Here is a 22,736-nt window from a genome sequence, read left to right on the forward strand (position 1 = left end):
CTTCTTTTGTTCCTCGTTTGTTCGTCCACTTATGTTTCTGCTCATGATCCTACTTTGGTATCCTGGTGTTTTTCCTGTTACCTTCACTAAATCTGCCTGTCTGTCTTGGAGTCTGCATTTGCATCCAACCTCCCTGTGCTGATACCAGCAATCCTGGCAGAGAGACATGTTAACAGAACCACTGGAAAACACTAACCATTTTTGTTCAGAGTTTTTCTATCTCTTAAAAGACAGTATATTGCTTTTTTCTTTTCTGGTGGGCTAATGGTTAGAAAAGTGGGCTTGTGGATGGTTAAGATGAGCAGAATAAATATAGGTGGGCTCTTTATGCCCAACTTCTCCAGTGGGCGACAACTAAGAGGGTTGTCCTGAGCGGCCTCCAGATGTGAATGAGTGAGTGTGAACAGAGAAAAAGACAGCACTGCTCAGTGATAACATTTTTTAAAGTATATTTTGAGTTCAACTCTCACAAAGAGGTATCAAAATCATGAGAGGAGGAGCGGATGTCAACACCTGCTGCTTCTCAGCAGTTCATATCTAACACCACCAGAGGGCAGCAATGTCAAATTAAGTCTTGACACCCATCATGACCATGCAATAAGCAGCAACAGTGTGCTCATGATGACACATAAAGTAAATAAAGGTGAAAAGTGAAAATGTTACTCCAGGACCATGGACAGTTACAGATACTCAGTACAACCCCACAAAACTCTGAAACAGCGCACATATGGTACCTGTTAAATGAATGTGTGTTCATTTAAACAACAAATTGAAATGTATCTTTAATATCAGTAAGAGACAGATGTTGTACACGTTTGTATTTCATTTTAAGCACAAGTTCAGGTTAAGTACTGAACAATGAAAGCAACACAACTAGTGACTTGTTCCTCTGATACCAGACTATACGTGTGACAAGAGGGTGGACGGCAGTGAGGTGAAACTGAGGGAAATTAACAAGTTGTGAGTTCACTGACTCGTGATCAGTGTTATTTTACATCCAAATGATGTACTGTGTGTAGCCCTGCGGGAGAACAGCGTGTTACTCCTGTAAACACTCTACAATGAGTGTTGTGACGTGAAACAAGTAGCTCCAGGAAGGACATGTTTAATAAAGACACAGAGGGCGGACATCCTGGGTTGTAGCAATCAGGATGTAACACTGTAACAACCTGGCCATGCTTTTTACTGAAAGAGACATTAGTCTTGGTTGATAGAAGATAGCTCTGTTATCGTTTACTGAGTCATGACAGGAATTTGACAAATATGATGGAGTCAGTTTCACATGAAACTGTCATAGTTTTTTTTTTTTTTACGCTGAATTAGTTAATCTCATGTAGATTAATGTACATGATTTGTACACATTATTACTGTAAAAGTGAGAGGCAGGATTTATTCCCAGTACAATCTGTGATAACACAGTGAGTCAAATATAACAGAAGCAGCTGCATCTGCTCCTTTCCCACCTGCTAGTGTTTGTACAACTGCAGGTGCACATTACACTGTTTCACATCAGGCCAAATATTGGCACAAATGTTAATGGACCAATACCAATGTTGATTACAGGTGATAGATAATTACAGATATTACAGTTTTTAACTTTATTTTTACCAACACATAAACAAAAAACACTTTGTCTGTCACATTTTCAGTAACAGATGGTGACTGAATATGACTTGTTGAACCAGACCTGTAATTTACCAGCATCAGAGAATGACAAAAACTCTAATTTCATTAGCCAAACTAACTTCATTCAAAATAATTCACTTCAGATGACTTAATGGCAAGGCAGATAAATTTAAGATGTAAGAAGGAACAAGCCAAAGTTTGCCAAGTGTGAAATTTCCCCATTTCCTCAGTAGTTGATATAAAAAGTTCCAGTTTCACACTTGAAATATTTATAGTTTGTCCGCTATTAAAAGTCTTTTCTCCCATGATTCCTGAGCCATTAATCTTTCTCAGGTGCTCCTATTGTTGGACGCAGCGAGTATGACAGGAGGCGGCTCGATGTTGAGCTCTTGTCGGAGGTCTTCGAGGCTCTGCTCCCATCGTCTCTCATAGAAGACGCTGAGGACGCAGTGGGCCCGCCGCCCATTCTGCAGAGCCCAGGGGCCCAGAGACGTGAACAGTGACTGTAAACGTCTAGAGGAAGATGACACAACAAAGGAAAATTTGAACATGATACAACAGTGAAGAAGGAAACTTACCACAATTAATCATTTTTTTCCAATAAATGGGCTACAGCCCACTTCCTTAAAACACAGGGAAGTTCAATTTGGAATGGGGAAGGATTAGTGATTTACAGGTAAAGGTTTGTAACTGTTTGTTTGTCATAACTGCAGCAATAACATACAGTTGATAGAGATGAGACATAAACCTGCCATTTGTACTTACTCACTCTCACTAATTCAATCGTGCTTGGACAGTGTGAGATAAAGCTGGAGAGTTGTCTCTGCTACTGCAGCGCCACACTGTTTCCATTGTTTTTACCTTGGCTGATGATGAATAATTCTTCCTTTATTCTGACTTTTTATGACAACTTCTGTCTCTATCCATTGGATATCACAATATCACTCCATGACACCACACACCAGAGCTGGACAAATACGTATTGTGAATGTTTACAATATGTTTGTATGTACCACTAAAATGAAAGCTGTTACAGCGCAGTACATTTGAATTCTCCAAACAGAAGCATGAATCTTGGTTCAGTCAACAATATGAAATACCATATAAGCATATAAGGAGGCTGAGGTGGTGGAGGAAGCTGACAGTTGACAGTAATTAGTGTTAGGTTATAATGTCTGCGATGTACACCTGAATGAGTACGACTGGATGTTATTAGCTACACAGGTATGAATGAGCCAATCAACAAAAAAGATATTTGACAATGTCAATTTGGCCTTTAGGAAACTGAGATGATAAGTGGTAAAAAAAAATTTTTAAGAACAAATAATTACTCAAGGAAATAAATGGTGGATTAATGGCCAATGAAAAGAATTGTTTGGTACAGCCCTAGCCCAAAGCACTGAGCTCTGTTCTTTGCTATGAGCGCACGGTAACAGCTGAACGTGAAGACAATGAGTCTGTGAGAAATCCTTTCATGTGTATTATGACACCTGGATAATAAAACTACCAGCATGCTTCAATAGAAGTGTTTACCTTATGGTTGAATAGCTTCGGAAACCCCCCTCCATCCACACCTGGCCAGCTGTGCGTAGGTGGGACAGGGACCAAGGATTCAACTATTTTTGTCACTTTTCATGTGAACAATATGCACTGATACAGTCTGAGAGTGTTCACCCTTGTTACCCCCGTTTTGAAACTGTATCACATCTTCCCCCTCTGTGATAATGGCTGACTTTTCAATCTGCCTTTGAGTGTAGTCACATTTCTGACGTGGTCAGACAAACACGTCATATGATCCAGTTCTATTCAAATGTAAACTGACCCGTAGAGGACTTAGGGGGTGTCACTAAAACTGTAAGTTACTCTACCTCTAATGATACCACTGCAGAGCTCACTGAATATCTCAGGGGTCAAAATCTACATTTAAAGTCTAGACTGTGGTAAACACACTGGTGTTGTACCTTGTGTTTAGCCGAAGTGGCCCCAGAACAGCACCAAGAGCGCACATGGGAAGCCCCGTCTGAGCAGCTTCAAACCATTTTACTGCCACTTCACCTGAAAGCAGCAGGAAGAGACAGAGAAAGAAACATGCAAATGATTTAAGATGAAAGGAGAAGAAAGATAAAGAAATCAGTTAACGGTGCAATGTGTCAAAACCAACTTCTACTTTGAAACCCCATTGCCAATTTTTTTTTCTCTTTAAGCTAGTTAATTTTGATAATGAGTCAATCCACTAGTATTTCGTCTGCAAAACAGAAAGTCCAGATCAGCACTGTAAGGGAAAGGGCCTTTAAAAAACAGGACATTTGTAGAGACAGCTGGCCAGGAAAACAAGGGTGGGCACAGTTAAGGTCTGCTGAGAGTTTAATTGTTATGTTGACAAGTCAAATGTGTGACTCCAGCTGTGTCCGTCAACTGGCAATGTTTTGTCTAGCATGCACAAAATAATTCTTGCTGAGCCTCAGCCACCTAACTATAAGTGGAGGAATCTCTGTCCATCTGTCAGTCTGGGTGAATTAAAATTTTCTCGACAGCTGCTTGTCTGATTGACTTCAGACTTTGCGGGTGTGTTGCTGAGGGCCCAAGAAAATGCGGCGTCAACTGTTTTTTGTTTTTTGGAAGAGCTGTTCTTAAGAAAGCTTCAGGGCAGGGCAGCACCTGGACAAGTCACAGGATAGGTGTTTGCACTTTCTACGCCATCAACCAGATGCTTTTGGAGCCTTATACAAGGTCAAAAATGCCTGGCTTGGATCAGTAATACCTATAAATAACACAATCTGACATCTGTAGATGTCAAATTTCTGCAGGACAGGGATGGTGTGAAATACAATCTGGGCAGCATTTTCAGATTACATGAAGCCTGACTCACCCAGCATGTTGGTGGGCATGCCCAGTAAGGTGTGCAACAAATCATGGACCTCTCTGTATCTCTGCATGACGTAAGCTAATTCCTCATCGTCCACAAACTTCACATCTGCCCTTGTATCAGGGGTCACATGCTGACAGAACAGGAAAGTGAAAGTGAAATGTAAAAGATGACAGATTTGAGGAAATGTGTTCTACCTGATGAAATCAGTGTGAAACAAAGCATCAAATTTTCACATCTCATCAGCGGACACTCACATTGTCCTCCAGAAAACGGAGGTATTCTCTCCCAAAAGACCCATCAGGCAGTGAGGCCATCTTGCTCAGATCAAGTGTAGAAAGCCTGATCCTGGGCCTCTCTCTGCAGTAACCAGTCAGGCAAAACAAAGTCAAAATCCAATCACAGTAGAGAAAATGCTACTTAAAGTGTCTAAAACAGAGAGTTACCAAACAGCACTACAGTGCCTCACATTAGGATGGTGTAGCCTTCAGGGTCGTTTCTCATCCTGTCCCTGAGATTTATCAGCGCTAGGTGTCCCGTCGTCTCTCCGAGCACTGCAACCATGTCTGTATAAAGTGTACAGAGAATCCCATGAATTTAAATGTGCAGTAGAGATTTCAGGTGTGATCTTTTATTGCTGCTAAACTTTCCATCTAATATTTGATTTCCTAAAAATAACATATTTCATCTTAAAGATTCTCAAACTTGTGCAGTTTGTCTTAAGGTAGAGCATGTAACATAGCTTAATTAGTGTCAGTAGTACCCATTTAAAGGGGCAGTCCACAATTTTTCATGAGTCACAGCAGTTTACTCATTATGGACAGTACCACTCAGCCTGTGAGAACAGCTGCTCACTGTTGTCAGTACCTGGAGGAGTTTTTCTTTTAGTCTGAGAAAATGTCTGAAAATGTCAAGTCTGGTGATGTCATTAGAGTTACCTCAGGTTGGATTTGGAGATACCAAATGTTTATCACGAAGCATTATAAACAGGAGGGGTGTGGAGTTGGAGTGACCTGGGTGTTTACCAAGCAGATAGGGTCCACTGGAAAAAGGCATTATTACTGTAGGATCCAGCATTTTTTAGAAATCAACCAATACCACGCACTGGGAGTCAGGAGTCACCTTTAAATGACACCTGTGGCCTCCAAACTAAATGTCAGATGGCAGGTGTCAGTGCTCTCTTCCTCCATGAGAGTTTCAGGGTAATCAACATGGAGTACGACCTTACTTTGTATTTATTCTCATTTCTGTTTCCAAAACATTTTGAAGCATGAAACACTGGTCTCAAGAGAATAAAACCTCAAGAATGAGTAACTGTCCTCAAATAGTACGTGAGAAAAGAACTTTGAGTACAGTCCCTGTTGGTATCACTTTAAAAAAAGGGAAAGACATAATGAAACATTCTTTCCAGTTCCTGTAAACTACTGGAAGCATGTCAGGGATACTAACCTTCTGATACAGAAAAAAAGCATCACAGCCAATCTGTTTCCAAACCAAACAATAGAATAACAGAATAACAGTCATGGTCTGAAAATGTTGTGCAGCAATTTTGTTGAACTGAACTCGATGGTTCATTCTCATCCTTGTAAATAGCAGTTTCACTAAAAATTCTCATCACACAGTTCAATTACTTGGCTTTTTCAGAACTTTAAGCCACATTTTGTGACCTTTATGTGTAAACTCCAGATACTAATATGGCTGAAATCTCAGGAAAAAAGTGAGAGGATATTGAGGTAAGACTTTTTTAATGTGAACTATAGAATAGGTGTAAGTTTAAATTAGTAATAATAACTGTACTAAAGATTTAGTAATTTCAACTAGGTTTCAATGTATGAAATATTCCCCTCAAATGAATGTCCACAGTTTGGAACATTAAGGGTTTTTTATATTGTGAGGGATTTTTCTTACCTCTAGTGTGCTTTAATATTTTCTCTGCCTTACACTCACTCCAAATAGTTCAGGCCATTAAGACCTCCACAGTGTTTACAATGGTCTTCTTTTTAGACAAATCTGTGACTGATAGTGGACATCTGGAGACACCTCTCCTCTGTTGCCGGGGTAACCAGGAGCTTATAGAGAAGGATGTAGACAACAGACAGTACTGTCCAACTTCAGTTTCAGTCAAGGATTAGCTAAGTAGACGAAACACCAAGATACATGATATTAATCAAGTAAGAACGTGAAAATCGTAAGTTTTCAGTGACCAATAGGGTCTTCACACTTCAGAACATAACTTGACCATAATTGGAATTGAATTCCTGGTGGCCATTTTTTCTCGTATATAACACCACCATCAGGACAGCTGTCCAACTATTTGACTACAGAGTATGTGATCTGGGACTGAGCTTTCCCGTCATATTTTTTCTGTTCTTGGGAAGACTTTTTGTTTTTTATTTGACAGGGATAAAGACAGAAAATACAGGAAATGGGTGGGGAGTTGTGACACACAACAAAGGTCTGGAGCCTAAGTTGGATATCCTGTGGGAAAACATTTAAATAAAACAAACAAAGATGTGAGAGATATGATATGAGAGTCTCACCATGTCTGTAAGGGTCCTGCAGTGCAGCCACACCAGACCCAACAGCCAGCAGGGCTTTCTGGATGGGTGTTGTAGGAATGTGTCCAGGATACAGCCCATTATAGCAGCTGTCTGTAAACTCACTGCTGCTACTGCACAGCTGCTGCACACACGACACTGAGGCAAAAGTAGAGCAACATTAGAGACATTTACACTACTGGACCAAGACAATGTAATGATGCACTAGGGTTTTTTATTTGTTCATTTGCACTCATATAACAACAATTAGTTACTGACAGAGGTTGCAGTATACAGCAAATGTGCGTGCTTATATTTGACAGAAGGCGAACGAACATGAATGAACATTAGCACAGTATCAATATGGGATTTAATGGGAAAACGTGTAGTTAATAAGGAACCTGCATTTTCCTTCATACAAAACAACATAATACTAATTAACTTCGGGTGCAGATCACCAACACAGCGCTCTAAGGTGGAGATTTCTACATTCAAGTTAAAAGAAAGAAATATCACTCATAAATCAATGACATCTTAAATTTTAATGACTTCTTAAAAGATGATAGCAATAAGAGTAGTTACATCCATCTTTGTTATATTCACACACTTTTTATGAACTTTTAGCATTACTCGTCCTGAAAAAACAAAGCTAACGTTATCTGACTGGCTAGCCAATTATGGACATACAACATCATTACTGTTAATTTTGTTTAACCTAAACGATTCTAGCTAACTAGCTACACTGTAGAGGAGTGAGCTGTGGAGCCTCTGGTAGGCTACGTTATGCTAGCTACTATGCTTTGACATTCATTAACTTTTGCATAAAACAGTTAACACATCTAGGTCTCTCAAAGGTAACTGGTATTTCGTTGCTGTCAAATAACGCAGATCTCGTGCGTGGAAACTCGTACCTTTGCAGATCAAAGCGTAGTGTCGCTGATTTAACCGTTGGAAACATTTACCAAGGCAGGACCACATTGTGAACACTACTGCGCATGCGTCAGGATGGTGCGCTAGTTTCCTACTCCGGGACAGCCCTAGGAGCAGGGGCGGAGTTAGTCAGTTTTTCTGACCGCACTGAATATTTTGGAGAGAAAGTGACTCCGGTCTCCTCTGCTGCCTTTTTATAAAGAAGTAAGCGCATACAGCGAAAATTGTAAACAGCTTACTAAAGGTTGAGTTGTCCTTCTCATGCGGCAACGGATAAACTGTTTCGTTTTCTATCTGTCGACAGAGGCACAGTCAAGACTTCAAGGTTAGTCAGCTGTGCTGACATTTCTTCTTCTCAAATAAGTATGTTAGCAGTTAGCTAACTGAGTAGTTAATTCGCTACACCCATAATTATGGTCAAACACTGCCTAACTTAGCATTTACCTAGCTGCATAAAGTTGCGTAGCTAGTCATACACACCAATAAGTACAGTGTAAGTCAAATATGTAGATATGTTAATATGTTTACAATAGCTCGTTCCTCACCAATAATATGGATGTAGAAACATGTAAAAATGACAACTGCAGAAGTTATTCTGTAGCATGAGTACACAGGTTAAGTACCCATGAGACGCTCCCAGGGCAAGTACTCAGACATTGAGGAGCTGTGGGCTGTTTCAGTACTCCCTCTGACGTATTAACTGGGTGTATCATATATGAGTATGAAATACTGTCGTAGCACCCTAGAGCACCCTGATAAGAAGAACACGCACTCTTTACAAGCTCGGTGAGTAAAGACTCGGGAGTGGTTTCACGACAGTGCAGCACAGTCTAGAGACCCTTGGCTGGACTAAAAGGAGAATATTGAGCAAGAACATGGCGGAGAGAGAGGGAGCAGACAAACACGATAGGCAGGGCAGAGAGAGTGTTTTCATCTGAACTAGTTTGTGTGACATTTAAGAAGCAGTCAGGGATATTTGTTTAAGAAAAAAGTACTGGCTGTGCAGACTGAAAGGATAGCTTGGTTGCACTTTATTTTGCAAGGGCTTGTTTTGATTGATGTTATTTCTTTCACAGAAGGGATAATTGTAACTTGCACTCCACTTCTTGTTTCAAAGGTTCTGGTCTGTTTAAGAGTATTTTCAGGGTGGTGGAGTGTGGTGTAGGGTAAAGAGAATCAGCATATGGTTTCTCTATGAGATTGCTTGATTTAATGATTGTTTTCACTGAATTTGTCATTACTGCTGTTGCTATGGATACATAAACGAAACAGCAGGCTGGTTGTATTCTTGTATCATTCAGGGCTTGGCTAATTTCTTCTTCTGACTTCTTGACCTGACTTACTTGTCTCATAAAGTTAGACATGTTTTAACAATTGAAACTTATGAATTGATTGTGAAATAACAAAACAGGTTTACTACTGAAACTTGGTTCATAACTGTTAGGAAATATTAGTCATCATGCCACGGATCTGTCAGATAGATAGTCAGAATTCTGCCAGGAAAAGAGTTTCCAATGTAAAGCAGCAGTTGGCTTTTGAAATGAAATGTAAAACATTTTCCTGCCTCTGCTTCCTGAGATTGATCTACAGTCTAACAAGACGACTGAGTAATTACCAATCATTACTCTAGAAAATTCAATGTAAGCTAGCCAATATTGCTGTCTCACACATGTAATGGGACTGAAGTTTAAAATGTGCAGTTAAAATGCTTTGTAATGTCACCTTGAAAGTTTGGATTTAGCTAATTACTTTATCTTAGCATAGCTGTTTTCAAATATTGATTTTATGAAATAGAAAAGTACTATGAATTTTACTTGAAAGATTATATTGTCTGTAGCTTGAATGGGCTCACTTTGCACTCATGATGTCCATGTGTCATGATAAGCATGAGAATTTTCCTAAGTGCTCTTGCTATTAGTGATCATGAGATTTTCATTATAAGTTGTTCTGTGAAGCTTGGTATGGAAATGAGGTGTAAGACTTGGCTACTGTTTTGTTGGGTCAGACTGCTACTGAAATCATTTATGGGTCACAGTAGCCTTTTTCTTTTTCCTAGTTTCATTTATCTTTTTTGGACCCATGCTTTGACCTAACAGCCAGTTATAATGTCACTTCCCATCACAGAAGTTTCAGGAGATTTCCCAACTCTCAGACAGACCTTAAATCAACTGTATTTCACCAAAAGAGAATTTAAGCCACGTCAACAAAAAGTTCATTAAACACTCATGACGAGCAAAGGCAAAATGAGTAAGCAAGGTTGTTGTGCAAGATGAATAGTGAGTAAGCCAGGCTTGATAAGATAGGCTCATCACAAATGGTTAAAAGTTTGCTTGACTGTCTTTTTACAGAGGCATAGCATTTCCATAAATTTCCCCCAGTCAGTTTGTGCGGGATAAATAATGTGTTTTGTAACCAAACAATGCATGGGTTGAAATGTGGGTTGAAAATATGATGTTAACATCTGCTGGTGTAAACAGGTAGTCTTGTTTCCCTGCAAAGGTCAGTGGGATTTTAACTGACACTGAATTTTAATTTGTGGGTGAATTGTTCTCATTAAGATCTTTTATGATTTGACTCAAGCAAATGAATAGGTGCATTCACTACTCAAAGCTATTATGCTTTTTATACAGCACAGAGCTCAGATCATATAAACTGCAAATTTTGCTGCAGCCTTTAGCCTCATGCCAACAACAGAAACATTTCAAAGGTTATATTTGTTTTGACATGAAAAGCTACAGTGTGTTCATATTCTTTACAGAGACACTTACACAAACTGTATGTTGTATACCTATAGTTAACCACATGTGTAGGAACATGTCGGTATATGATGACATCTGCTGGTTTATGGGAAAAATACTCTCCACTTTTTTCCCATCAGGGATTTTTCATTAATAAATTATGACTCACTAATGGAATAAAACTTAATCCAGCAGACATTTCCAAAATAAATTCCTTTTTTTCTGAAGACGTAAAATCGTGCATATATCTTGAACAAAAATAGTTCTACCACAACCTTGGCACTGCACTTAATGCAGGAGACTGTGAAGATGAAATTACTGCTGCAATAGAGACTGAGTCTCTGCACTGTAAAACATCAGACAGAAATTTAGTGTAATGTTCAAATTTTGAACAAAAAGTCACAACCTTTCTCTCATAGAAATTGACTCCAACAAGAGATGCTTCGTGTCAAATGAAGAAATGACTCTCCAAACTGAAAAATGTAAATGGAGAGCAATGTCTGTAACATTTGTCTGTGTAACAGTTGTCATGATTTCAGTGAAGTTAACTGAGTTTGTTTTATGCTGTCACAACTCATGAGACAAGTTTGAACTTATCATTCAGCCTATGAACAGCTTGAAATAATTTACATTGCCATTACCAGCAGGAGTCAGGGAAGTTGAGATGATACTGTTACCTCCCTAAGATAAAAAGTTAGACAGATAAGAGAGCAGGATGCTTCACCAGCCAAACAAGTTTAATCAGTGAAGTAAATATATACAGCAACGGAAAGTCCTGTGGTTGCTGACACTTACTCATCAAATTACTTTGCTGATTTTTAATGGCTGGTGCGGTCTGTTGCACAACTTTCAAAACCTTCAGTCACATTCTACCTGTAGAGGTCAGCATAGAAATGCTTTTCTACCATAAAGGACTTCATACAAGAGCAGTTCGATAATAAAAACACTAAAGTTTATCGAAGGAAAAACTGCAGGCCCCGGTAACTCATTTATATAGCGCACAAATTCCTCACATGTTGATGAGGTAAAACATTATTGGTGACCATTCACCATCTTTAATTTTCTACAGTGTCAGCCTCGATATTTCCACCAGATAGCACTAAAGAAGGAATATTCATAAACATAAACAAAGTGGCATTACGTACATTAGTGCATTGCAAATTTTGCTTAATGTAAAGCACAGATATCATACAAAGAAATGATAAATACTGGGACCAAACCCAAGTGTGATCTATTGTGCATTATATTATACGTGTGGGCAGTGACTATAATGACCACTAGATGGTAGCACAAGCACGAATATATTATTAATTATTATTTATAAACTTTTGAGCACCAAATACCCAATGGCACCCCATTTTAAACTTCAGCATGTGCAAATGAAGCATGTAGACTGAGACCAATGGCCTTTGATGTCACATAGTTGAATCCTTGTTGTTAACGTTTGGAAGAGTAAGCGTTTTTAAAATATGTCGCTACTCAAGAAAAAAAATATCGCACAGACGATTTGAACATATGGTGGTGCTATAATCAGCAAGTTTACGTTTTGACATTTATCTCCTGAACTGTAACAGTGGGCAGCTGCGGTGATCTGTTGCATTTGCCAAAGTTTGTATAGTTTTAGATTTATCTCTTGTTCGCACTAGGTTTTCGGCTCTCTGCTCCGCCAGATTTCAATTTGTTTTTTTCCGACACAGAATTAACGGTTAAACATTTTCTGTGTGGTTAGATTTTCTAAGTTTACAGGAGAAAAATGTCAGAAAAATTGAGAAATGCAGTAGACCACCTCTTCCTTTTTCAGTGAAGTAACAGGTATTGGCAAAGCTCTCATAGCATGACATTTTTACTTCCCAGCTCTGCCCGCCATGTTGACATTCCTGTAGCTCATCAGATAAATCTACCACTAGTATGTCTGACAGAACAGTATCTCTACCACACATGGCTTTCCCTCACACAGATAGTTTGATGCAAGATAGTGCTGCATCTCATGTAGACCTTACAGATAAGGCAAGCTAGATCATCATGATGCACCACTTTAGGTTTGCAGCAAAGACATGCTGGTGAAGTTGTGACAAAAAAGTTTCCTCACAGTGAATTTTAGTTACACACAGGTTCCACTGAAGCCTCAACGGTTTTACATGTTTTTCAATTTTATGCAAAACCTTATTTGCATAAATGGTATTATGACCATTGTAAATGGAAAGGACAGGGGAGCTCTTCAAAGACTGATCAACACACCGTCTAGAAGATTGTCTGCATCATTTGGCTGAGACATATAAAACATGTCTGAGGCAATAGAAGCTCAACTTAACACGTTAAGATGGTCTCACCACAGTTTCACAATGACTAAACAGCCTCATATTCTCACTGTGCAATTATCAGCTCAAGGGCTGTTGATGTTGATTGTACTGCACATTCAGTACAGTTGCTGAATTTCCCATGTACTAACACTCCCAACACACCAGTAAGTAATTACGGGTATGTCAGAGGCACGGTATACCTGTGGGAAGTGTTCAGTAAGGGTTGCTGAACAGAACAAAACACTGTGATTGATGTGCTGTCTGTTTCTATGTCACAAGAGTTACTTGGCCGTTGACAGCTGTTATGCATGGCATTCTTTGCAGGATATAGCACCAGATTGATGGAGAAGAATGGCCCGAATCTCGTTGGACTGTCCCAACTCTTTACCAGGAATCCCCCTCAGTGTGCTGTCAGTGCCCATGGAGAATAAATACAAATGTCAGCAGTGTCTCCAGGTCCTGAGGAGGCCTGTCCAGGCTCAGTGCGGCCACCGCTTCTGTGTACATTGCTTCAAGCAGCTCACCAGGTAGACTGGAGGTCCTCAGACCGCCCACATCCATGTGAAATTCAAACTCCCTCCACCCTCCTAATGCTTATCCTCTTACTGGACATGCTTCAGCACATCCTGTGTTCTTATAACTGCTCGCCTCTGGGGATTTTTTTTGCACACAAGATCAATTACTTTATGCAGGCTCATCTCTCACATGACTGGACTTTCATGTCAGTGAATCACAAGGATCTGGCATAGGATGCTGACTCATTTTAAAGGTGTCCATTGTTTTTCCTATCGCTGACTCACTGCTTGCTCAGGAATTCATGAATGCATCAAGAATTCATTAAGAATACATTGGTTTATCAGCTTATGTCTAATGATGCTGTGACAATATCATTAGACATAAGGTGACAGAGAATGTTGAAGGTCACTGAAAATTAAGCCATTTTAAACTGCCACACATAAAACCAAATATAACATCATATATTAAACAAAATCTTGAAAATGCAAATGTATCAGAGTCTCATTTTGTTTATCTCCCAGCACTCACACAACAGCAACAAGCACTGAAAAAGCAAGACCACAAACAAGAAGTGCTGTGTCGCATAGGATAAACTTGATCCTTTCTGTGAGTTTGAGGATGTTTGCAAAGTTGATTTCAGGTGACCTGTTACATGTGAATTCATCATGTTATAGTGATCATTTCACACATGCTTTTTGTTTGGGTTTTGTGTGCGTGCTTGTGTGTGACAGTCGTTTATCTGTCCTCAACCTTGCGAAAGCTATTACATTTTTCTCATGAATGGCCCACACCTCATCAAAGTTGCCAATTACAGCATTTGTATATCGCTACAAGCTTCTTTCACTGCTCTCGCATTGATTAATGATTCATGTCCTTGAGCTGTGATCCATACTGGTCAGCAGTTGTTCCAGTAATGGATCAGCAGGAAATTTGTTGCTGACTGTTGGCACCAACCAGCTGTTTTTCACTATAAAGTCACAAACCTGTTTTGTTTGTTAGCTCTGGCCCAAAGCCATGTGAAGCCTGCCGCCAAGAGGAAATATATGAGGAGCCTATTTCCATTCTAAACAGTAATGAAGTAAGTTATGAAGTATTCATTTTTCACACAACATTTTTATTTTATGTGTCATCTTCCTTGTAATCAGTATACCATCCCTCACTCCCACTCTGTTTTCAAGGAAAAACTATGACTACAATCCCCATCAGACTTGCAGTCTGGTGGGGATTTCCTTCACCACAACCTCACACAAAGCAGCCTACTCTGTCTGTCTGCTGTTATAATTTATGCCTTTACTAAACTCTTTGTTCTTCGCTCAACCAGGCATTTCCAGACAATGCAGCAGGACGGGAAATTGCAAGTCTGCCAGCCAGGTGTCTGAATCAGGGCTGCAATTGGACAGGCTCAATAAAAGAGTATGAGGTGAAGTATACATTTCTACTTTTTTAGTATTGTGGGTGTGTTTATTGCTTTCTGTTTGAGTATGTCTTTGCTTGCCCCATATTGAACCTTATACAAGTTTCAGTTTACTCTTTTACTGCACCCAAAACAGTACTGTCAGTATTTTTTTAAATCATATATTTATGTTCCTGTCATATATAGTACACTCCCAAGTCATATTTTTTCCCCTTCAGGTCACATTGTGGCTGAACAATGTGGCTTTATGTGCAGCTTTGCAGCAGGGAAACAGGAAGTGAAACTTAACATGCATGCTGGAAAGTCCCCAACGTCCTCAGCCTTTATCAACAACAGTTCAGCGGGAAAGTACCAGGACATAAAAGGAAACTTAACTTGAGACTAGCTTGACTGTTGATGGCATGTTTGGTTGACCATTACTTGATAATGAAACTGCTGGAATTAGAGTTCCACTTAAACTACTGAATTTATACTTGCTGTAAGACATAAGACAGAAACAGGATTTGGCAAGAAGTCACAACAGTCAGACACACTGTGGTTTGTAGAAAAACAGAAAAGCCCCGTCAGAACCATCAAAGCTGCATGTGTTGTAGTGTTTGTGTGTGATGAGCGTCATCTGCCTACAGTTTTGTTTCTACTGTAAATATCTATTGGGAAAGGTTAGTCAGGTTGTTTATTAAAGAGATGGCTTCCTGACGCTCTGTGTAGAGGATATTTGTAGTGATTGTTGTCTGCGGTTTTAAGAAAACGTACCCTACGACCTTATCTAAGTGAAGCTCCACGCAGGAAATGTTGTGATGCGATTGCAGGGGATTATTTTTGCATGCTTTGCAAATGTCACTCTGGTTAGCGTGCCGATGAACCTTCCTCTTATTTATTCACGATAGGTGTATGCCTACTCACAGTGCCGAATAAATAATTACTATGCTGTGTGATACACCCACGTTTGTATGAATATTTGTGGATTGCTGTGTTAGTCACTGTAGTCTGGAGAGATCCGCGCTGTCATTCTCTAGCCATACACACCCAAAACTAGGTCTTATGAAGGTGGAAAAAATAGACTAAACGTGGTGTGTGTGGCGTAGCAAGGACAGGGAACGGACTGAAAAACTGTCAGAGATGAATCATATTTGGTTTTATCGATTTAAGGTTCGCCAGTGTAGCATGCCTGATAGTCAGCATTAAAGCGGAAAAACATGCTAACCTACCTGTGGCTCTTGGTCTGTGGCTTCAGCATGCTGTTGGTAGTCATTATGAAAGAGACTAACATTTCTGTAGCAAACTCCACCTCACGGCCGAGCCCCACCCATTTCGTTTGGCGGTATTTTTGAAAAATAGTATTTTCCGGCTTTTTAAAAAAATAATTTAAAATAAATTTGCAAACTTCTCACCACTTTAAATCAAAATCTTCATTTTCTTTTTCTAGTTTTTTTTCTGTGCTGCTTCTTTTTATTCTCGTATTTCTGTTTTTCCGACTTTTATTTCCGCAAATTCCAGTGACTGCCTGTCTCTTTCTTTTTGCTTCTTTTTCATTTGTTTTAAGGTCAGATGTTTGACTCTATTTATCCCACTTCTTTGGTATATTATTTGTGTTTTAAAAATCATACAGTACAAATAATTAAATATTAAGTCCCAAAATATTTGTTCTAATTAGGTTACAGGGAAATGTCATAATGACACTGATAATTACATAGTTATGGAATCATATTTACTTTATAGAAATAATTTCATCGTTGTTCTGTGTTGTTACCACTGACTTTTTTTTCAATGCGCTGGAGATGGTTTTGTAAGAAAGAACATCTGGTTTTTCCAGATTGCAGCTGTCAGAACATTCACATGCTTAAATTCATGGGTGTGTTTGTCAGTTACAAAGTCGGTTAAATTGCATTTGTGTGAGTAATTTATTTTAACAATGACCGTCAAGGGCGTAGCGTCTTGACGACCTGTTATGATCATCTTCTATGCAAACTACATTATGTGCACCCAAGTCACCTGGAACACCATGAAATACATCTGTCATTCTTTGATAATATACTGAAAGATAATGAATAGACACATCTGGCCTGTGTGAGAAGCACAAACCACAGGAATGCTGTGATAATAATAGATCTGCCCTCCATTTTTAGGCTCAGCATGAAGGTCGCTGTGAATATGAGCGGATACAGTGCGAGGCCTGTCAAACCCTGATCCTTCGTACAGAGAAGGACCGACATAATGAGAGAGAATGTGAGGCAAGAACGCTCAACTGCAAATACTGCAAAATGACCTTCAACTTTAAAGAGATCAAGGTGAGAGATAGAGATTATCCAGGGTAAAACAGCTGCTGGTTGTGTCTCCATGTATGGGCATAAAATAAGGCTCTCCTTCATTGGTGTATTTTAGGCCCATGACGAAATCTGTCTGAAGTTTCCCTTACAATGCAAGGACTGTGGCAAGAAGAAGATCCCAAGAGAGAAGGTCTGAATTACTCGAAACTACCCCCTTAACTTCCCATGTAAATTTCTGTGTACAGATTACTTGGCAATTAAATGCTTGACAGTTTCCTGCCTCTACAAAGCCTATTAGATGTTTTACTCTGTCTTGAAATAAAACTACAAAAGAACTATCAGGTTGTTTCTTTATACTGCACCTAAGCATAGATTAATGCCACCATTTATTGACCAAGAAAATGTTTACACAAAACACCCATGCCCTGAATACATGCACAATGCTATAAAAATACATGAAATTATACAAAACACAATTATATAGAGAACATCTAAGTCACAGAGGTACCATTAACATAGAGAAAATCCTAAGAAAGCCAGCTGCTATAATCATCCACCACTGCATACCTGAGTTCCACTTATTGATCATCTCAACACTTAGTCTTCTTCTTTCTAATGGACATTTTAGGAAATGGTGCCTCAGAATTCCCTTTATAACCACTAAGTATCTTTCAGACTGAGAATCCTGTGCTTCCGTTGCAGTTTATTTTTGAGTTGATGCATTGTTTGGAGCCAGGCTGCTAATATTTCATGTGTCTTTTCTACTTTCAGTTCAGTGATCACAGCAAAACCTGCGCCAAGTCCAAGAGCGCCTGTCCATTCAGTGAAGTGGGCTGCAAATCTGTGGTATGTATGTTATGTTATGTTGGTGTGTAAACACAGTGTGATTGGATGACCTTTTTTAAAAAAAAGTATTTTAAAGGAACAGTTCAACATTTTAGGAAACACACTTTTAGTCTCATCATATTTGACAAAGCAACTGAATGTCTTTAGGTTTTGGACAAAACAATCAGAGGACATGACTGTGGGCTTTGAGAAACTGTGAACTGAATTTTTGAAACATGCAGTAGACTGAAGGACTCTTAATTAATCAAAAAAAATAAAAAATAAAAATAAATTATGAAAATAATCGTTTGATTCATCCAGTTTCATTCTAGATTAAGGAAGACAAGAGATAACATGGATTAGTGAGTTTTTGGGAGTTTCCCTCCACTTCCAGCCTTAATGCTAAACTAAGCCAAATGCCCTTATGCATTAGCTTTATATTTAGCATACAGATATGAGAGGAGCATTGTTCTTCTCATTTCTTGGTCACAGTATTTTGATAAATTAATTTATAGGCACTAAAACACATTGTCAGCTTCTTACCGTGATCGCTGGGGTTGTACACAAACACACAACAAGTTAGAACAATTTTGCTTATTTAACATGAGAGATTTCAGTTTTCTCTGAACTCTTCCAAGTAGTTTGAAGTGGGCGGGATTCAGTTTAAAAAATATGATGTCACTTCCCTCCGTACACCAATCAGACTTAAGCAACATTTGAATCAAATCTGATGACGGATTGCTAACATCCCGACGGTCGAGGGACTTTGTGTCTAGTACAGTGTCAAAACACACCCACACACACAAGAGAAAGCAGATTAGATGTTTTTTTTAAAAACTATTTAGCTAAAGATGTTTTTGCCGCCCTCAACTTTAACATTTATTGTTGCCTATTTAGTCTTGAATTTTTAATGTTATTGATAAATACTTTACTATAATCTTTGAGACCAGGTTTTCAGGTGATCCTCATCGAAAATGTTAGTTTTTAATGTAAACACATAACAGTCAGTTGATATTTTGCTAAAATTCGATCAAAACTTAAACCACCATCAGCTAGCATCACAGTAGGGCGTGTGCTCACCATCGTCCTGACTGGACCATATAAGCCCTGCAGTTTAAAAATTTTAGTCTGGCACTGACTAGAGCAGTGGCTAAATAAGCTCTGTTATGTTTCTCAGATAGAGAACGGGAAGCTCAGCGACCATGAGCACAGCAGCACCATGGAGCACTTGCGTCTGCTGCTGCCCATGGTGCTGTCAGTGGCTCGGGCACGTGCAGAGGCTCCTGGTCCCGGGGAGTGGCAGGAGGACTCTGGTCTGGGCCTGTACAGGGCTCCTGAGGAGGGAGTCCCTATGGGCGTCGGAGCCACGGCCTCCGCGCAGTCTGTGGACCTGGAAAAAAAGGCGAGTCTCAGCGGATTTAACCCTTAAATTAACCACTGTTGTTTACAGTTGTTGAATGAGGATCTAAATATATTTGTTGCTGCTTCTCGACAGGTGAATGCTTTAGAAAACATTGTGTGTGTCCTGAACCGGGAGGTGGAGCGCAGTTCAGTCACATTGGAAGCTTTCTCACATCAGCATCGTTTAGACCAAGAAAAGATTGAAAATCTGTCAAACAAAGTAAGACAGCTAGAGAGGACGCTGACTATGAGAGACTTGCAGCTGTCTGAGACTGAACAGCTGGTGCGAGAACTCCAGTTTTGCACCTACGATGGAATATTTGTCTGGAAAATCAACGACTTCTCACGTCGCAGACAAGACGCTGTGGCTGGTCGGACACCTGCGATGTTCTCACCTGGTACGATGAAACACATTATCAGCACCTAGCATCCATTTCAAAGATCTTCTTTACATGTGGTGTATCTTATGCCTCAGCTTAAACGTTAAGTTTGAATTTGAGTGAGCTCAGTTCATGTAGTTTGCATGATTTTGGCGCATAGATGAGGGAAATTCCACTACACTACACCCATGTTGTCCTTTAGGGAGTGTGCGTGCCACTCCCATGCTCATATAACACTGTTTTTAGGCTCTGATTACATCCTGGATTCTTTCTCCTCACAGCATTTTACTCCAGCAAATACGGCTACAAAATGTGTCTGAGGCTGTATTTGAACGGCGATGGGACGGGTCGTGGAACGCACCTGTCACTGTTCTTTGTTGTCATGAGGGGCAAGTGTGATGCTCTGCTCAAATGGCCCTTCAGTCAGAAGGTAAGAGAAACTGTAATGGATCTGTCTGCTCATTTTTTAGTCCATCATCAGTGCAATAAATGGCACAGATGAAGCCAATGTTCTCCTCTCCTCCTCTACTACCTCAGGTGACTCTAATGCTCTTGGATCAGAACAACAGGGAGCACATTATCGATGCTTTCCGCCCTGACGTCACCTCCACCTCCTTCCAGCGGCCCATCAGTGAGATGAACATTGCCAGTGGCTGCCCGCTTTTCTGTCCACTGGCTAAACTGGCTGGCAAGAGCCCCTATCTCAGAGATGACATAATTTTCATTAAAGCCATTGTAGACCTCACAGGCTTATAAAGTGTAGACTGTGGAAGCTGCACCAAAGTAACAAAAAAGTAATTATAATAAACAAATAAATAATGATAATATATAGTGACATAATGATATTTTATATAATGATAACTATTATATTACATAATATGTGACCATAATATTATTCAAATAAAATTATATAGTTAATCACTAAATCTAAATATGAGTATTAAATATTATTATTATATATACTGCAATAATCCAGACTATGCTTTGCATTGTGTGGTTCCTCACATCTATGTCAAACAGTACAAACATGTAATGTAAAATCTTAATGAATTATTGCTTAAGTCAGTGCAAGACAAAAAATGATGCACTTTAAATGAAACATTAATTCCACGACTTTAGCCTGTTTGACCTTAACAGATCTGTGAACCATAGATGAAGCAGACCACTGTTTATCATGTGTGGGTGACATATTAATCAGTTATCTAGTCTCATAGTGCAACACTTATATGAATCATTTCTTGCCAAATGAGTAGCTTCTGTAACCCCAGGAGACCAAACAAAGTTAACCTTAAAGCAAACAGTTTTATAGTTTTAAAAAAACTATATCCTGTCTATACCTGTAAAATGTTACCCCCCACTGAACAGTGCTGGGAAAAAACTGGCCTTACATAGACCACCAATGCAAACCTGGAGTGTAATCTTTAGATAAGAATAGTAATTTACAATACTGAAAAACAAACAAACAAACAAACAAACAAAAAACCCCTAACAAAAAACTAATTGTACCAGTAGTCATGAATCTTGATATTCATTATATATGATATTCACTTTATTATATTTCCACTACTATACACTTTGTTGTTTTCTTTGATTATACATCTATAACATGCTCAGAATAATCATATAATCCTAAAATTTGAAATGTAGAAGTTTGAATCTGTGAAATTTACCCAGGACAAATCCACTCTTCCTTGATGAGCTCCAACATTAAAATGCTCTTTATATTGTAGTCTGTGTTAACTTCATTTGTGCATTTTAATTTTAATAAAATTTTGAAATGTTTTTTCTCGAACTTAACACTTGCTGCTTTTGTCCGAATGTGTATATACATGTTCACTGCTGTTGAAGAACACCACTGCATGTTTCCTTGAGAATGAAGCTGAAAAGATGAATTGATCATTTTGATTAATCGTCAACGTTATTTACGCGGGCACAAATACCAAATATTTCTTAGTTCTTTTTTGTTGCTTTCTTTTGTCTTACGTGATGTTAAACTGAAGGTTTTGGACTGTTGTTCAAGCAAAACAACATTTTAAGAAGGCTCCTTTACTGTTTTCTCACACTTAATAGACCAAACAATAAATCAATTAAACGAGAGAACAATCAGCAGACTAACAGATGATGAAAATTATTCTAAGACACAGCCCTACTAGAGAAAAGAATCCACTTTTGACAATAACCTTTAGGCGTCTGATTCATCTTGTACCTACAGCCAGCAGAATAAACTGCACTAACACAGCTTTGATTACTGTTATAGTAAACATGAGCTTTATTCAACATGAAACAACTATGATGTCATATGTCATTTCTACATTGTATGACATCAAGTGGGGGTGAATGTCATAACTGGGTTTAGGCCAAAAGCCTCCTGAGAATGGATTCCCCTTTAATAGCAGATAACCCTGCTGACAAACTTTCCCCTGTCGGCCACAGTAGGTGATTCATGTGCTTCTACGACCGTAGATAACTTCAGGTGGTTTTTGCAACTGAACATGAAACACATCAGTAAAACATCTCAGAACGCCTGCAGCAAACCAAACTATCGCCTCTCAACAGCAAAAAAAAAGCTGAAGGAAATAGCAACCACACAGCAACCAACTGTGAAAGAAACTGTTAACCCAGTTACTGGTTGTCTTGTTTGTTGCTGTTATGCCGTTGATATGAATGTTGACACGGTGTACTGTTTATTTCTTTAGTGTTGGTGCAGAATGTGCTGGCTGAGGTCGTTTTACAAAAATATATTTGAAAGATATGAAGGGGAACTCCACTAACTTAACAAATGAAGGTCAGTTTAGGTATGTGAAGTCACATTACAGTTTGTGTATTGTCTGTGACTCTGAAGGGAATTTTTTCAAGTCTAAGAAAAGATAGCATCTTATCATAGCTACACTACAAACTTGAAAGTTCATCAGCGCCTCTTACAGAGAAAATACAAG

The 22,736-nt window shown here is 39.1% G+C and overlaps 2 protein-coding genes across 4 annotated transcripts; one reads left to right on the plus strand and one right to left on the minus strand.

The window, feature by feature from the left end:
• Nucleotides 1-756: 756 nt before the first annotated feature.
• On the minus strand, nt 757-8,636 carry coq4 (coenzyme Q4 homolog (S. cerevisiae)). 2 transcript variants are annotated; one of them, XM_018662907.2, is made up of 8 exons: nt 8,505-8,636; nt 7,941-8,066; nt 7,033-7,188; nt 4,962-5,058; nt 4,750-4,852; nt 4,496-4,625; nt 3,588-3,681; nt 757-2,139 (listed from the first exon to the last, which is right to left on the minus strand). In XM_018662907.2, exons 2-8 carry the CDS (start codon nt 8,005-8,007, stop codon nt 1,956-1,958), a joined length of 831 nt encoding a protein of 276 aa, XP_018518423.1. In that variant the 5' UTR covers nt 8,008-8,066; nt 8,505-8,636; the 3' UTR covers nt 757-1,955. The 2 variants fall into 2 exon arrangements, with proteins under 2 accessions (XP_018518423.1, XP_018518424.1); XM_018662908.2 differs by lacking the exon at nt 8,505-8,636 and adding an exon at nt 3,160-3,208 and having other exon boundaries at nt 7,941-8,060.
• Nucleotides 8,138-21,597, plus strand: traf2b (Tnf receptor-associated factor 2b). 2 transcript variants are annotated; one of them, XM_018662906.2, is made up of 11 exons: nt 8,138-8,284; nt 13,322-13,524; nt 14,513-14,591; nt 14,835-14,933; nt 17,054-17,215; nt 17,310-17,384; nt 17,966-18,040; nt 19,197-19,421; nt 19,515-19,818; nt 20,082-20,230; nt 20,338-21,597. In XM_018662906.2, the coding sequence occupies exons 2-11, from the start codon at nt 13,349-13,351 to the stop codon at nt 20,554-20,556; spliced, it is 1,563 nt and encodes a 520-aa protein (XP_018518422.1). In that variant the 5' UTR covers nt 8,138-8,284; nt 13,322-13,348; the 3' UTR covers nt 20,557-21,597. The 2 variants fall into 2 exon arrangements, with proteins under 2 accessions (XP_018518422.1, XP_018518421.1); XM_018662905.2 differs by lacking the exon at nt 8,138-8,284 and adding an exon at nt 8,618-8,745.
• The last annotated feature ends 1,139 nt before the right edge of the window (nt 21,598-22,736 follow it).

This window comes from Lates calcarifer, linkage group LG9 (genome assembly GCF_001640805.2).
Source record: "Lates calcarifer isolate ASB-BC8 linkage group LG9, TLL_Latcal_v3, whole genome shotgun sequence".
Lineage (NCBI taxonomy): Eukaryota > Metazoa > Chordata > Actinopteri > Centropomidae > Lates > Lates calcarifer.